Source organism: Charadrius vociferus, unplaced genomic scaffold (assembly GCF_000708025.1).
Source record: "Charadrius vociferus isolate BGI_N301 unplaced genomic scaffold, ASM70802v2 scaffold324, whole genome shotgun sequence".
Taxonomy (NCBI): Eukaryota; Metazoa; Chordata; class Aves; order Charadriiformes; family Charadriidae; genus Charadrius; species Charadrius vociferus.
Genome location: NW_009648041.1, coordinates 4,491,526 through 4,507,722, shown reverse-complemented (window position 1 = coordinate 4,507,722; position 16,197 = coordinate 4,491,526). Strand labels below are relative to the sequence as shown.

The following is a 16,197-nucleotide window of genomic DNA, read 5'->3' as shown; positions in this document are numbered from 1 at the left end:
GAAGAAGCCCCTGCCCGGTGCCTGGAGCTCCCCCGGTGCTGGCAGCACCGCGCTGTGCCCGTGGCACCCAGCCACGCGCAGGCAAACTTGTTAAAATCTGACCTAGATCAAACAAGTTACCTGCATGTATTTTCCAAAGCGGCTTCTTCAGAAAGCAGCGTGAAAGTAATTTTTTTTGTTGTTGTTGTTGTTTACACAGGGAAATTTTGCGGGCTACCAGAAGCCAATGTTCCCACTGGTGAGAACAGGACGTCAAAGACCGGACCCCTTTTTGCTGCCTCACATCTTTCTTGCAAGACGTAAGAAGGTTTATTTGCTCTGACTGGTCTTGCCAGGCTGTCCCAGCTCGCGAGGCTCAGCCCGAGTGAAACCCCTCCTCGGCACCCACACTCCCACGGTGAGTCGGAAGCAGCGCTGGGGAAAAAAAGCTTTTGCAACTTCGGATCTGGCTCTAGCTGATCTCGACAGCATTTCACGCCACTTTTAACGCGGCTTTGGCCTCTGAGAGCTGAGAAAGTGCTTTTATTTCAGAGAAATGAAGGAAGATGATTTTTAAAATGTTAACTTTAGGAACAAACAACTCCCTCCCCACCTCCAACACAATCCAAGCAGGGGGCAAATAAGCAACTTATATAGCAACATGACCAAACTCCAAGTAAATCCCCCCAAAAAGTAGAAAGGGCTGAGAAAGGACCAGCCATGCTTCCAACAAGAACAACCCCAGGAGGTGCATCCCCTCCCCACGGGCAGCCCTGATGGGTGGATATCCGAGGACACTTTTCGGTTACTAACCTCATTGTCGTGTGGCGGCAGCTGATGCAAAAGCTGCTTTATGCGAGACTTTTCTCCCGGGCTGTTGACGTAGGGGACCTTGTCCTCGGGCAGGCAGCTGTAGTACTGGTGCACCTACGGAGCAAGAGAGGGGACTGCAGTGGGGGTCTACAGCCAAGCCTGTGCCCGGCCACGAGCCACCCCCCGAGCCAGCGGCCGTTGGGTCTTCCCGCGGATTTTGAGCTGGGAAACGCAGCCAGGTGCCGCTTTTGGGTTTATTGCCTTTTCTCCATGGAGAAAGAGGGGTGGCAGCCCCGGCGAGGTGGCGGAGCTCGTTACCGTTTGCTCGGTCAGCCTCCATAGCGTTAGCATGTTTCGCCGGCTGCGGGGATGTGTCGGCACCTGCCTCGGCAGGGGAGGTTAAAAAGGCTGCGCCCCGGCAGCCTCCGTGTTGCCGGCTATCTCAGCCTCCACCTCCATCAAAACCCTCCGGGCTTTTTTCTGCAGCAATTTGTGGAAATAAACAGCAGATAAAAATCTGTTGGAAGGCTTGTTTTTTTTTTTTTTTTTTTCCTCTTTCGTCTCAGAGTGTATAATTAAAATCAGGTATTAAAAAGGCAGCTCGGTGGGGCACGGCGTGCCCCGGCGCTGGAGCAGCCCGGTGGCAGCCTGGAGAGGAAGCACACCCCGAACCCCAGCGTCTCTCCTCCGACTGCCACACCTGGGACGTGTACTCAAGGGCCGGGTCAGGCACTGGGATGGGGTTCCCCGGCTGAGGATCAGCTCCGAAATGGCCACGGTGATGCTGAAGAGCTTGGGAAGAAGCAGGAGAATGGAAAGGTAAGGGAAGGCTCGGCTGGGATCGGGAGTCTCTGCAGCCCTGGATGCCTCCGGATGCTCAGGTAGGAGCAGAGGGCTGGACGGATTCCTTAAATCTGCGCTTGGCTAGACAGATGCGAACTGTTTTCCTGGTGCATAACAACTTTCTGCCTTTGCCGCGGTGGGATTAACCCCCTGAGATGCTCCCTCGGCTCCCAGACACTGCGGTAATTCATTTCAGAGCGGCTGCACTGCCGGCAGCTTTCGCAGGGCTTTTCCCACACGACCCTTGCTTCGCAATGGCTCCTGATCAGCTTTTTCCCTCACTGTACGTTTTGGGCTTTGGCCTAGAAAACACCACCTGGGCTGGCTGCCCCCAGAGGAGCCCCCTCTGCCCGCACAACCCCTCAGCATCTGTGGGATGACAAGGTACCGTGGGTGACCGGGAAGGATGGGGAGGCGGAGGCAGGTCACAGGGCTGGCTGGCAGAGGAGCTCGCCCACGGGCTCACAGGCTGCCAGGGGTGGCTCATACAGGGAGTGACCTTCAACAGGAAGAAATGACTTTTTATTCCAGAATAAATATCCAAACCCGGCATTATTCAGGCATAATTAGTCTGCATTCAGCTCACTCCCTGGTCTCATTCAGAGCTACCTGCAAGCAGAGCTGCTCCAGTGCTTGCAATCGCTTTTCTTCTCAATTTGTGGTTCCGACCCTAACATCCACCTTTCCCCATCATCGGGTTTTGTGGAAAGGGAGATTTTTTAGCAGATTTCCACCCGTAACTGCAGCACTGATGATAAGGGAACCACTTGGGTCATGAAGCTGAGGAACACGCTGAGCGTATGCCACTGCAAAACCCTGAATTTGTTTTGCTAAGGCATGGCAGAAACAGACCCACCAGCTATGGAAACTGTCAAAGAAAGAAAGGCTGCTAAGGATTTTGTTATGTTAAAAAGAAAACAAACTACATACATTAGAATACTTACTTTGCATTTATAGAGCATCCTTCACCCAGGGACATCAAAGCACATTAAAAACACTTAAATTCTTACGGCTACACGAGGTAGCAAAAGGAAAGGACTATTTGCAGCATAACGATGTTAAATGAGCTCCCTGAGTTCACGCAGCTAGTCTGTAGCAGAGGTCGCAGCTGAAAATCTCCTGGCGATGCTGTGGCTGCCATACCTTCCACCCGGCTGCCATGCTACCGCACTGCCACGCTGCGCCTTCCCGGCCGGTACCGACGCCTGCTGACTTCTCTCAGCCAAATTCCCCATGTGCGGACCGCTTGCTCGCTTTTCCCCTGTGCTCAGGTTGTTGGTTTGTGTATTTATTTCTTGCAATTAAGTTCTTTTTGCCCACTGCATCCTTGAAGCTGGCGGAGACCAGAAATGACTTTTTTGTTTGGTTTTTTTTTTTTGGAAGAGCCACCAAATTTCATCAGGCTGCTCCAGTCCCCAAAGCAATGAGCTGTGAGACGCTCACCCTGGGTGAAAAGCAGGGATGAGAGTTCTTCCTTCAGCAACGTGGGCGCTGCCTTCCCAGAGCCCGAAGCGGCAGGACTTACGTGCCCAGCTCCATCCCTGCTTCCGCTGGGAAGTTTTCCATTGAGTCTCAGCAGGTCCGCGGGAACTGGCTCCCATTACACCAGCAACATAGCTCGGGAGGGATGGGCAATTTGGTTTGAAAAGCAAAACAAAATAAATATAACAGGCTCCAACCTGTGTTCTGCTGCCTGAAATAACCCGAAAGGGTTTGCTTTCGATCCGCATCAGCCAAGGGGACCTTCTGCACTGGTGCTTATGGAGGGGATGGAGTGGAGGCAGCTGCCAGTCATTGCCCAGAACCTGCAGGACATCTCGTGGTGACAAAACCCCTTCCTTACACCCATCGGTGGCTTCCTCTGTTGTTGCCTTTACACCCACCATCCCTCCTGGGAACAAACCTGAACCAGGGGGATGCACCAATCCTTTCACCTGGGGCATCACTCCTACCCCGAGAGGTCCAGCCAGAGTGCAGGTGCAGAGCAGAAGGATGCCCCTTCCTCGGGCTGATGTAAATCCAGGTTTGTGTAAATACAGTCCTTCATCCATCGCCCATTCCCCATGGGATGCGCCTGGTTCCCCGCATGGCAGAGCCGAGCCTGGGAGGGATGAGGCGCAGACTGCCACCGTCCCCTGCCTCTGCGCCCACCCGCAGCCTCTCCAACCCCGCAAGCGAGCGGCCGGCGGTTGGGCTGGCACAGCCTGCTCAGGATGTTCAAGAACAAGGAAAAATAAAGAAGGAAAGGGGGGATTCTCCGATCAATGCAGCTTTTCACGGGAAAGGCCTGCAGAATATGTTAACTCACCAGAAAACTAAAACTGCTTGGTCTGCACTTTGCTTTTGTACAAAAGGTCGCTGTTTTCCATGAAAATAACTCCTCCTCCATCCAGCTCCGGTTCAGAGCATGCACAAGTCTTTATAGCTAGTGAGCCTTGCAGGACCACTGTGGCCAAGGGGCCTGATCCAGACCCCCCAAGCCCCAGCAGACAGCTCCTCACTGACCTTACGGGCTCTGCAACATGGGCTGCATCCACATAAGGAAAACAGTGTGTGGCAACGATCCAGGACGGGTAACATATCCCTTTTAAATCATGTGCTATCTTTAACTGTTTTATTATTAAATAGTTCTGCCGTACAACACAGCAGCTCCCCATCCTGCTATTTCCCCTTGCAACAGATCTGCTCTGGCCACGATTATCCTAAAAAGCATCACAACACGTGAGAGCCCCGTGTGGGGCTTGTTTTCATCCTCAGTTGCCCCGCTTGCCCCTCTTCACTGTGACCTCTGCAAACATCTGGATGGGAGAAACTTTGGAGGAACCTGGAAAACATCAGGCTGAGTTAAAGTCAGACTGCAGACAATGTCACGAGGCCCTGATGCCACGGGGACGGGCTGGTCGGAGCGCTGGAAGCCAGGCTGGCTGCGGGTGCCGGGTGCGGTGGCACGCTGGCCAGCCGGGCAAGCCCCGTCCTGCCCTGGGGAGGTCTCCCAGGCGCTCGGACGGGCTCTGTGCCGCGAGAACCCGGCACAGCAGATGATAGCCATCTTCCCAGGGTGTTATTCTCACCTTCAAAAACAAAAATGTCCAAACGCCAAGTTTTGCTAAGGAAAAATGATCCGCATTTTGGAAATGATCAGCTGCTTGGAGCGAAAAGGGGAGGGCACGGGTAGGGGAGGAAAGATAGAAATTAAAAAAAGAAAGAAACCAGGAGAAAGGAAAGAACATAATGTAAAACAAGGGTAGGAAAAAGCCTTTAAAGTGGAGCCAACTTTATTCAAAGGCACTGAGGAAAGTAATTACATTAGTTTACAAATGCCTTTGTGTTCTGCAGTCTTCCTAGGTTTGGGGTGTGTTTCCAGTTTAACTTTGACAGTTTACAAACCTACCCTGTTCCTGCTAAACAAAGGCAGGATTGCAGCTTCTCCTGGCAGTCCCAGGGGTGACCAAAGACAAAACCCATGCCAGCGGCTTTGTGGGCAAATTCTACCACCTTCTAGAAGGAAAAGTTTGCAAACAACCTGTGAATTTAAGCCATTGATGAAGGATCTCTTTGATCAATTAATTAAAGGAGGCAGAGGGGAAATACTGTGTTTCTTATGCCACGAGTTGCTGTTGGGAAGCAGCATTCAGTCGTACTTGCCCCAAGTACAACACCCCTACTGAAAGCACCCACCAAACCGGGCTGTTTGGGATGACTGTACCGCTGGGATGGACTACAAAGAAGCACGCGGTGTCCTGGCGCGGCGCGGCTGATGGGTGCCGACTTGCTTAGCCGTAACAGCTCCGGCGCATCCAGCTGGGCAATCCCGCCTGGCTTCCAGGAAACTAAACAAACTGCAAACCAGCTGAAAGGCTTTTGTGAAGAGCTCTGCGAGGGCAGTACGTGCTGGCCTGTGTGCAGCACAGCACCTGAACACGGATGTCCCCAAAAAGGGGACCTCGGTGGGTCAGCCACCGCTCAAGCATGGCACAGTACATCAGCACAGGCAGTGGAGTCTGTTCAAAATCCAGGCACACCGACATTCTCCGACATCCCACCCCGTGCCCAGGAGAGCATCATTTCCCCTGAGACCGTGTCGGGGATCCCACAGCCCCAGCAGTCCACCCTGTGCCACCGGGGGATGTCCCACGCTGGCACAGAGAGCTGCAGTGATGTGCAGAGCGGTGGCTGCTGCTGTGTGTGTGTGTGCACTCACACGTGTGCGAGCATCCCCCCCGCTCGCTGCGCACGAGCTCCCACGAGCTTTGGCTTTGGCTGCAGCGAGAGAAGGGCGGCCAGCAGCTCCGACAAGCCTGTGCTGGCCCGGGCGAGCAGGGCTGCTCCTGCGGCTTGCCCGCTCCTCCCCAGCGCTGGCTTTTTAACTGCACGTCAGGCATTAAATGGTCTTTTACACCGAGCACTTAAAACCAAGAGAGAAAATAAACTGGTGTCTTCAGTATTTCTCCCTTCCCTGCTGGTCTCCCTTGGAAAAAGCAAAGGGGAAAAAACAACCCCAGACAAGCCACGTGCAAATAACCCTCTCAACATGTCTGCAAGATGTTGCAAGCGCTTGTACACGCAGGCTCGCACACGAGCTCCACAGATGACAGCATGTGTGAAACTGGAAAACGGGTCCAGTGTGCTTTAGCCTAAGTCTGGCACGTCCTCCTTTTCCGTGGACCTCAGGATACAAAGCACTTATTTATTTCCTGAAGCAAAACAACCCTTGCAGCAAGGCCAGACGCTGGGAAAGGGAGAGGAGAGCAGGATCTGCTGGTTGGGTGTATGGAGCACAGGGATGCAGCCAGGCATGCACGCACCCTAGGAGGGAGCCAGGGTCTACCCGAGACCCCACAGCCCCGGTGGGAGAAGACCCTTATCACCCCCAGATCCCTGAAAGTGCCTGTGTGCCGGCACGCGGCGGTGGGAGGCGGATGCAATCCCCGGCGCCAGGCGGTCCGGTGCCCCACAACACTGGGTTTGCTCTTGGAAACCCGCTCCCAAGTCACAGGGACAAAGGCAAGGAACAAAGGAAAAATAATTTTCCTAAGTCCTATTTGTTCTGGCACGCTTTGCAGCTCTCCGCGCGCTTCTCTCCCACAGCTAACGGCAGCCGAGCCATTTGAGCATTGCTGCTCACCAGTTGAGAACGACATCCGTTCCTGCCAAGCCTTTGGAGCGGCTCTTGGTCTGTAAGAGATCCCGCGGAAACATTGCTTCCTGCTGGCATCAAAGAAGAACATTTGAATGAAGGCTGTACATCCACAAGTTTTAAGACTTGTGAAAGCGCATGCCATGATTTTTCTTTTTTTTTAAGCAGAAATCGAATTTGGATTAAAAGGAGCCAGAAACGGCGCTTTCAAAAGCATCTGAGAGTGGTCTTTGTGCTGCAAAGTACTGACGGGCAGAGCCGCTCTCACACCGCTCAGAGTCCCCTGGAGCACCAGCAATTATGATGCTCATCTGCTGCATTGATCATAGCTGATAATTCCCTTGGATATGCCACTTAAAATGCTCTTGTATTTATAAGTCATAGGGGAGCACACTAGAATAACACTGCAACAAGGAAAAGCTGTAATTGTATGCTGAAATAAACCTCCAGGACAAGTTTATATTGTGTAGTCCAGGATTTTTCTGTTTTCTTTTCCACTCTCTGCTCCTCTCCTGCCTCCTACCTCTGCTGACCACCACACAGCTACTTCCAATTTAAGAACCAAGCAAACCCCATCAGGTGAGTGGTTTTGTTTCTGTGGCCCACCAAAAGCAGCTCACTCTCTCTCCCTGACAATAAGATTGTCCAAGGATTAAGTAATTGTAACAGCTTCCATTGGCTCACTGCAATCAGGCGAACACCCCAGGACACAGAAACAGAGCAAAAGCCCAGACGCATGGTTTTGCCATGGTGGTTTTTTTTTTTGCAGCCCAGGATGCACTCACACCTCCTCCATCCGTTCTGCTTCAGGGTAGAGGTATTAGCTCCAGGACCTCCTAACCCGCCCCAGCCGCCCCCCTGAGCCAGGCAGCGTTGGCATCACACATGGAAAAAGCATTTCACGTGCAGGATCGCTGCTCCGTCCGGGCTGGCAAGCATTCAGCACGGTCCGATGCCTGGAGGCTGGATTTAGACAGCTTCAGCCTTGAAATAAGAGCCGCTAACTGCCAGGCTCTTTAGATACCCTAAGAGTTCACTGCGGAGGTGATGGACTTACTGCTACCTCAAAGTGAAATTGGAGAGCTGTTAAAAATGTGCTGAAACGCAGCTTTTGGGTAAAATACTACAGCGTGCACGTGTCCAAGGAGGTGGCTGCAGCTTCTGGCACCGGCGAACATGAGTTACAGCTCCTCTTCAGGCTCCCCATCGGGCACGCTCTGCTCTCAGGGTCAGCATCTACCAAGGCAAGCAGAGCTCTTCATGGGGCTTTTGTCCTTCCTCTACCTGGCCATAAATTAGTTTATCTCTTCCCCATCGCTACGCAGGCTTGGGGCACAGGGTTGCTTTGGTCTGTCTTGTTCCTTCCGTGCCGCATGCAAGGCTTGAGTCTCTTGAGGAGTGAAACAGTTTGCTGAACTTACAGGGCTCAAGAAAGGACAAGAAGGTAAAACGCACTCGATCATGACACATAGGCAGAAGTGAGGCACACATCCCCCAGAGACGACTGGCCCAGATAATGTACTTTCTACCACACCGAGGTGGTGAAAGTGGGTATCTTTAGGTAAGGTGTAAATGCATGTTCAGTGTAGGTTCGTCTCCACTCTCCTTTCCTCAGTTCATGACCTGAACAGCAAGTGATGAAGCTTGCAGGTTTTATAACTCAAGCCCTTGTTATAGGTCTTGCAAAAGATCCACATCGGCAATCAACAGGTATGTTAGCCCCTGAATAAACTCCCCGTGACAGCTACGAGCTTCACACCACACTGCAAAGCTCTCGAGGTCCAAGCTCTAATGGCCACCTTAGTGGAAAATGGTCCCCTGAACCTTCACGCTACTAATTTTAGCTCAGATGAGATTTTCATAACTTTTTCAGGGACTCAGTCAGAGCAACTGTGCTGACAGAGAGAGGGAATTAAGTTCTTATGGCACATACAAGGGTCTTGAATGTTGGCATGCCAGAGCCGTGCAGAAAGCTGCACCACAGCTGAAGTAGAGCCCCATCTTTTATTTAATTGGAACTCTGTGCCCATAACCAGCTGCTCCTATTATTGAGACACAATAAAGACAGAAATCCTCAAAAATCCCTTGTATTCAGAAATCCAAGCTGGCATGTTATAACCCCTTTGGATTTCTCCAAACCACAGGCCTAAGGAATTCAAGGCTGTGCATTCACATGTATTTACACATGCCTTGCCTAAAAATGTGAAGAACACATCATAAAAGCACTTATTTTTAAGCATCTGCCTGCAAACTTATGTCAGTGCAAGGAGGATCAGCTGTCGGACTGCCAGCCCGAGCAGACAAACTGGCTCCCGAAATTGCCTTCCCTCGTCTTCGCAGCCAGGCCTGGTCTGGGATTTTGCTTTGCTGAGGACACGTTTCTATTGCTGTCTGCCCATTTTGAGACTTTCACAATTATTTCTTTATCCGGCCATTGAACAGCAGGCAGGAAAAAAGAGTATTTCTCAAAGCCCACGTCCCGAGCTTCTGCCTCGCCCCCCGTACAGCCACCTCTCCCATTCCCATCTGCATCCATATCTTCCAGAAGAGAAGTCCCTCTTCCGCCTTAAGACAACGAGGTCCAATCCAAGTGGGACTAGAGCCCACAGGAGCCTGCTGCTATTACAAGCAACCACATTTTCTAATCACGTTGTAATTTATGGAGCTCAGTCGTGGGTTTTTACCCGTCGCTCTCCCTGTTGGCAGGTTGCCGCTGAGCCTTACACCTCTGATGGCTTGAAACCTCTTCCAATTTCCTGCCTGAATGCATTCGGAGCCAGTTTATATCTATGTTCTTGTGCCAAAGGTGGAGCTTGAATAACGGCTCTTCCTCCTCTAATGCATAGGGAGTGATCATAACCCTTCGATTTGCTAGGCTGAACGAACCAAGCTCTTCTAGGCTCCTCAACAAAATAACATTTCCAGGCTCCTTCCAGTTTATGCCCCTCTTTCCTGAGCAGAGATGCCGTTTTTCCTGATGAATTTTTACCATACTTTATGCAGTGGTATTATAACATATTTGATATTACCATCTTCATCCCCGTGGTAAAAACATATTTTGAAATACATAATATTTATGGCTGTTGTGTAAAGCACTTTGTAGTCCTGCACACTGATGAACAATATTATAAGGGATAACTTTCAGCTTCGCTCTTCAATGCAATGTCTGGATCATTATCTGTGAACACTGGACTAAGGCTTTTTTTCTCTTCAGTAGTGGACATTCAGCAATCAACATGATTTTCACATTGTTGACATGTTCCACAGACCAGCTGATGCCTGAATTAGTGTCCAGGAATCAAGTGAGACCTTGTAGGCTTGCATCGATTCCCCTTTAAAATTATACTTAATAATTTAAACTACGGATTGAAGGGACTCTCCAAATTCTGAAATGACCTGTGGAAACTGCCAAAAACCGATGTCATGTTTGTTGGCCAACTTACCCCCCTGAAATCCTGTAAATTGCTGTGTTAAGTGAGACGTGAATGCTGTCTCCCAAGAACAGCGAGGTAGGAAGGCTGTCGTCCAAGTATAATAAGAAAACTGCATTAGTCTTTCAGGGGAACACTTACCTCCCCAGCTCATACGCTGCACAGAGATTTTAATAAAGTAGAATATTGCAGAAAAAAAGTCGTTTCATTTCATCTGTTTCATGTCGAAGAAACACGACAGCGAAACAGTGGAAGGCAGAGAAAAATTCACCTCCTGCAAACCTGTATTTTCACCCCAGCCTGATGGCCCTGTCCTCAGGCGGAGCGGAGCCCACCAGCTGCTCCATGGCAGACATCAGCCTTCCAGAGGCTCCACATCACGTACGCACACCTGACTCATCGACCAGAAAGCCACATGTCTGTCTGCAGCCTTGCACGGCTCCAGCAAGCTGCTGCAGAGGTACCTCCTACCCCCGCAGGAGGCAAATGGCACCCTCCTGCATCCCGGGGCACCTCCCAGCCCTCCGCTAACTCCCGGAGAAATTCGGGGTGCTGCTCTTCACCTGGGGACAACCCCCAACCCTGCGTCGTGGGGTCTTTCACAGCCCTGGTAAGTCACATCTTGGTTTTGTCTCCTTAGTGGCTCTTCTGATACGTGAAAGGTCCCGAAAGGGGTTGGTGGATGAGCTGTGCTGGAAGGATTTCAGCGTCTGTCTTAGGCTCTGCTTATGGCTGCTCTTCATCTCCATGGTGATTAGAGACAGGTCTGAAGTGGCAAGTCTGCTAAAAGACCCAGCAATGCAGACAGAGCAGCGTAATTAGAAAGAGGGTGTTTATACCGAGGAGCACTGTGACCTCTGCAAGGAACAGATGTTGGAAGAACCTAAAAATACCTAAAAACAGATGCTGGAAGAACCTGAGTAATGCACGAGATGTCAGTACCTACTGTTACTGCTACTCCCTGCTTTTATTTTCTCCTGAGCACCTCAAACTCCCTGATGGCATGCTATTTCTCAAAAAGCACCTGAGGGATCAAAGAAGCGTCTAGGGCTTATGGAATACGTCACCACCATGCTGGAAGTGGGTTTCAATTGCTGTCCATGCCATGCTCTACTCATCAGAGACCACGTCTACCTGGTCAGGTGCCACCTGTCACTATATATCTGTATTTCCACCCAAAGCTACAGGGACATGGGCCATCTTGGGCTCCAGAAGCCACCAACATGCCTGGTCGGAAGGCGGTGCTGAGAGCAGGTGGCACCAGCTTGGGTATGGTCCTCCAACGGGACTCCTGAAACCCAACTGGTTTGTGTCCCTGCAGCACGCAGGACCGGCACAGCTACTTCAGGACCATCTGTATCTCTCCATACACCGTGTCTTGTACCTCCTGTGAGGCAAAAAGGGATCCTCTGACATAAGGAAGGTGACAGAAAAGAAGGCTGCTGCCTGATTTGCATGGTTGGATGGCCCCAAATGAAACACGCAGTGCTGCGGAGTTTCAAGCAAGCAGCGAGCCAGGCTTGTAAAGACAAGAAGAAGGAAAATGAAAAACCCCAAACAACTGGATTTTCTCTAATCAGACAGACAATATTTACAGCCTACGGGTGGTGCCAAAATATTTCAGGAAATGCCTAAACTCTTCTGAATACAAGCTTAAGAAAACACAGTATTTAAGGACAGCAACTACAACAGTAAGAATGAAAGCTTTCCACCCTATCCCAGCCTCCTTACACGGTTTAAAATGATTGCCATAGCAATTATCAAGGCTAAGCTCATTTTGCAATCTCCTCTGCAAATTAAGTTCTGAGTTGAACACGTAAAAGACCAGCATAAAAACCAAAAGAATCATGTAAAGTGCAAGGAGTAGAAATAAATGTGTGCTCCGCACAGACAGCATGCTGGGGTCTAATCCATCCCGCTCAATTCCTGTACCGAGAGACGTGAACTTCGTTTGAACAATTCTTTCCAGTAAGTAAGGCTCACACACCATGGTTGAACAACCCAACCCCAAAGACTTCGGCCCGTTTTTAGAGTCAGCCACCAGCTTTGACTGTCTGCCCTGGACTTACCGCAGAGCAGAGTGGTCCAGGAGGGCAGAATATGAGCATCAAGTCCCCTGGCCACACCGGGGCTACACCGCTTTTTTCCCCATGAAACAGTAGTCGATACATCTGTATCTGTTCCCTCCCTCAACCACAACAAATCTCATCCTGGAAGTATTTTGTTTTCCCCCTCTCAATTACCAATTACATCAACAGATGCAGAAAAACACAAGTCCTGCAAGGATCGCATCTCTATTTTGTTCCATTTGTGCATTCAGACCAGACCCGTCTCTGCGAGCGCACCCAGAAACAGCCGCATGCAACAAGTGCTCGCACCCCCAGGAGAAAACCAGGGCAACTATTTCCAAAGAGCATATTAGAAGAATTTATTTCTGGTAAGTGGCTGGTGTCATCGTTACCTGTTCGGGCTTCAGGCCGGGGGGGACCCACGCGTACTCTTCCAGGGCACAGCCCGAGTCGTCGTCAGAAGTCGAATTCCTCTGGAAGTCAAACATGAGCTTCGTGACGGTCTTCTCCATCTCCAGAGGCATAACTGTTACGATGTGCTCTTCCTGGGAGCACTTACAGTGAAGGCAAATCTTCCTGCAAGGGGAGGAGAGAGGAAAAAGAGGAGATGCCCCTGTGAGTTGCACTTTAAATAAGAAAGCAAAGTGATCCCTGCCAGTCGCTGGCCTGCAGATACTAAACTCAACCCTTTTGTACGCTCAGGCGTTTTCTAACGCAGGATTTGTCTCTCTGACAAAAAGGAAATAAAAGTGCATATTTGCTGTAACAACACTTGGCAATCAAGCTGAGTCAGACTGCCCGATGTTTGGGGATGTGTAATTGCTTGTCCCTTTACTGCCCCATGAGGAGTGTTTCCAGGGGCCAGCAGAGGCGAGGGCCACGTGCCCGCCTGGTGCGGACCGGCGTGCCAGCTGGTAATTGCAGAGCAGTTACCGAATTTAGGACAGCTGAGCACTTGGCTAATACAGAAAATGGTGGATTGACTGCGAAGCCGTGAATGACAAGTCCCTTTAGCATGCTGATAGCATAAATTTGCTTATTAAAGTAGCATAAAAATTGATTACAGTCTGAACATATAAAGCTAAATTAAATTAAGGGAGGCTACAAAAACCACAGTCACACTACAACGGCATCTTAACCGCCCGGCTCGACGGCACGTGCCACAGCTCAGCAGCACCACCAGCTCACACGCTGCCCCAGAGCCGGACGGCGGGGGAAAAGCACAAGGACTGAAAGAACAGCCCACAGGTTGCAATTTAACAGCCATTAGCTTAATTCGCTGCAAATATCACTTCTTCACATTTCTTTTAAGGGTCTGTTCCTGCAGCTGGTGGTCCGTGGGAGATTTTCATCGTGGATTTGAACCTAAGTGTTTATCTGCAGGGCTGCCAGGACATCCCTCCCCTTGGCCAGGGGTAAGAGTGGAGGACTAACCTGGCTGAAAACATCCCTCTGCCCCACAAAAAGAGGTTAAAGGGAAAGCTGGTAAATTGGCTTACATTTCTGAAATTGCAATGCTCCACCACAATATGGGTCAACGGTATCTATTTTAAAATAACGACGCAGGATTCTGAATTAATTTGTTCTAATGAAATGCCACTGGCTTCTGAGGAATGTGAGATACGCTTTCACTTTGGGTAGCAGAAGGGAGACATCTCAGAGATAATAAGGTACCACACAAAAGGCAAGGGAGAAGTTACTGTTAACCACTGCCCTCTGCTATAAGGTAACGCAACGAAATTCAGAGGGCAGCAACAGTTAAACATCAGGGGCTTAATTTTCAAACACCTTTCCTTCTTTTACACCATTGCATCCGAGCCAGCTAAGCATACCAGCGCTCAGATCCAGATTCGAGTCTAAATTTCCACTTGGCCATTACAGCACAAAAAAATGCACTCTAGCAAAAGTCAAGAGGCTCCGTTAAGTCAAGCCAGGGAGATTTGCCAGATTTTCCCATTTCCTGCCTTTCATCAGATCTAAACCACACAGCGACCTCCACGCACCCCCGGCGTCTGGTTTGCATCCAGTCGGAGAGTCTCGGCATCGCCTCTGGCTGTTACCTTAAAAAATAATCAAGGCACCATTTCACGTGAATACTTTAATTAATCAGCTACCGTGGAAGGGCGCTCTGCCTCAGCAAAGCCACTGGTTTCTTTGCTGTTTCCATCTCATTTCACGATATGATTAGAAGCAGCTCAAAATGCAACAAGATGCTAAGAATAATTAATACCTCCAGAGCCCCAGATTCAGCACTGGAGATAGTTATTCTAACGCAGTTTATGAGTTCTTAGCTAAATTTTAATTTTCAGGATATCACTCACAAGCTTCAAAGGGAGACAAACCCAACAGTCCACACTCGGATAGCAGCAATGCCAGGAGCATGAATGAGTGCTGCGGTGGGGAAAAAGCCAGCCCGCATGTTTCTGCCCTTCTCCCTGCTCTAGACACATCGCCTCCAGGAGACGGAGGATGGCAGAAGAGCATCAGAGGTCTTGGCTTGTAATAAATGAGATAAATCAGGCCATCGTAAGGACTTTAAATAACAATGTCGAAGACTTAATGAGATGTATGATCAATTAGACCCCACAGGTCACTCCGCGCGACCGCCAGCCTGCAGCTCACACCACGTACAGCCAGGAGCGCGAGGACCGGCTTGGGAAGCTGATTTACACCCCCCTCACTTCTGCCCCATCCCAGGCAAGCAGGTGCTGACTGCAGGTGGCTTCTCCTCATCAGAAAAGCAAAGGATGAAATGGACACAGGTAGCTTGTCTACTCACCAGTGATGTCCCCCCCAGGCCAGGACAACGGGCTCTGTAAAAACTTTGCACCATTAAAAACTGAGTATCTCCAGGCATGGGGTTTCTGCCACCTCCCTGGGCAAACTGTACAAACTTCAAGATCTTGCCCCTGAGATACTCAGTTCTCTTCCTTTCCCCTCATTAAAAGCAGAAGATTAACAGCTTTAATTACAATTATTTCCTTTACATTAGGATATGCTGTTTCATGGGAACAATACTGAGTGTCCTAGGAGTGTCTTTCCACTCCTATGATATGGTTTCCATGACTTCTTTGCATAGGTCTCACTTACTCAACTTTATCGTCTTCCAGCTCGCTATAATTAAAAATAATTCCCCGTAGTAAAAACTTAATATAAAAATGTACATTTCAAATGTGAGATGAAATTGAAAAAGCAGTATCCCCCCACCGCCCTCAAAGCAGAGCGGCACGAAGTGAGACGATGCACGTGCCAGTGCTCGACCGCGTGCGCGATGACCAGAGTGACAACGTGCCGTGGGTGCCAATGCTGTGCTGGAGAGCTGGTGTGTGTTGGAGAGGAGTGGGGCCATGGCCAGCAGCCTGCCCGGCAGCTTCCGCCAGCGACGGCTCGTTAGTCACTAACTCTGAAGCCTGGAGATGCTCAGGGCATCGGCGTGCCGCATTCCTTACCATATAAAGGGTGCTGCAGCCCAGGTGGAGTGGCACATCCCGCAATGGGAAACCCATTAAGCTTGGCCAGGGCCTGACACAAACCTCACCTAACCACCACCAAAGCTCCATCAACAGCGATTGCTGCTGCCTGCGCGGCCAAGGAGCCCCACACAACTTGAGAAGAGCATGGGCAGGGTTTGGTTTTTTTAAGCAAGACGAAACTAACGCCAATCACTGTCTTCATTCTGGACCTTTCTGTCTTGCTCTCATCCCAGAGAAGGGTCTGCAAGCTCGTCTCAGGGAAGCACCTGCCCTGGTGAGTAAGAGAGGTCTCCAACATCAGGGAGGACACAGGGTTGGAGATATTTCAGTGCTGCTGCTAAAAGTTGGGGACATCCTGGAACATCACTTGACTCCAGGAGCCGAGGGCTGGCAAGGAGAAACCCAGTGATGTTGTGTTTCTGACAAAGCAAGGAGAGCTGACAGCACGACCA

The 16,197-nt window shown here is 50.4% G+C and overlaps 1 protein-coding gene across 1 annotated transcript in view; it reads right to left on the bottom strand.

The window, feature by feature from the left end:
• The window catches only part of PRICKLE2 (prickle homolog 2 (Drosophila)), a 31,410-nt gene extending 18,569 nt beyond the window's left edge, over positions 1-12,841 (bottom strand). Inside the window, exons 1-2 of the mRNA XM_009883599.1 lie at positions 12,665-12,841; positions 793-906 (exon numbers count right to left, since the gene is read on the bottom strand). Coding sequence (XP_009881901.1) covers positions 793-906; positions 12,665-12,796 — 246 coding nt within the window. The 5' untranslated portion in view covers positions 12,797-12,841. The remainder of the gene's footprint in view (positions 1-792; positions 907-12,664) is intronic.
• Positions 12,842-16,197: the final 3,356 nt, after the last annotated feature.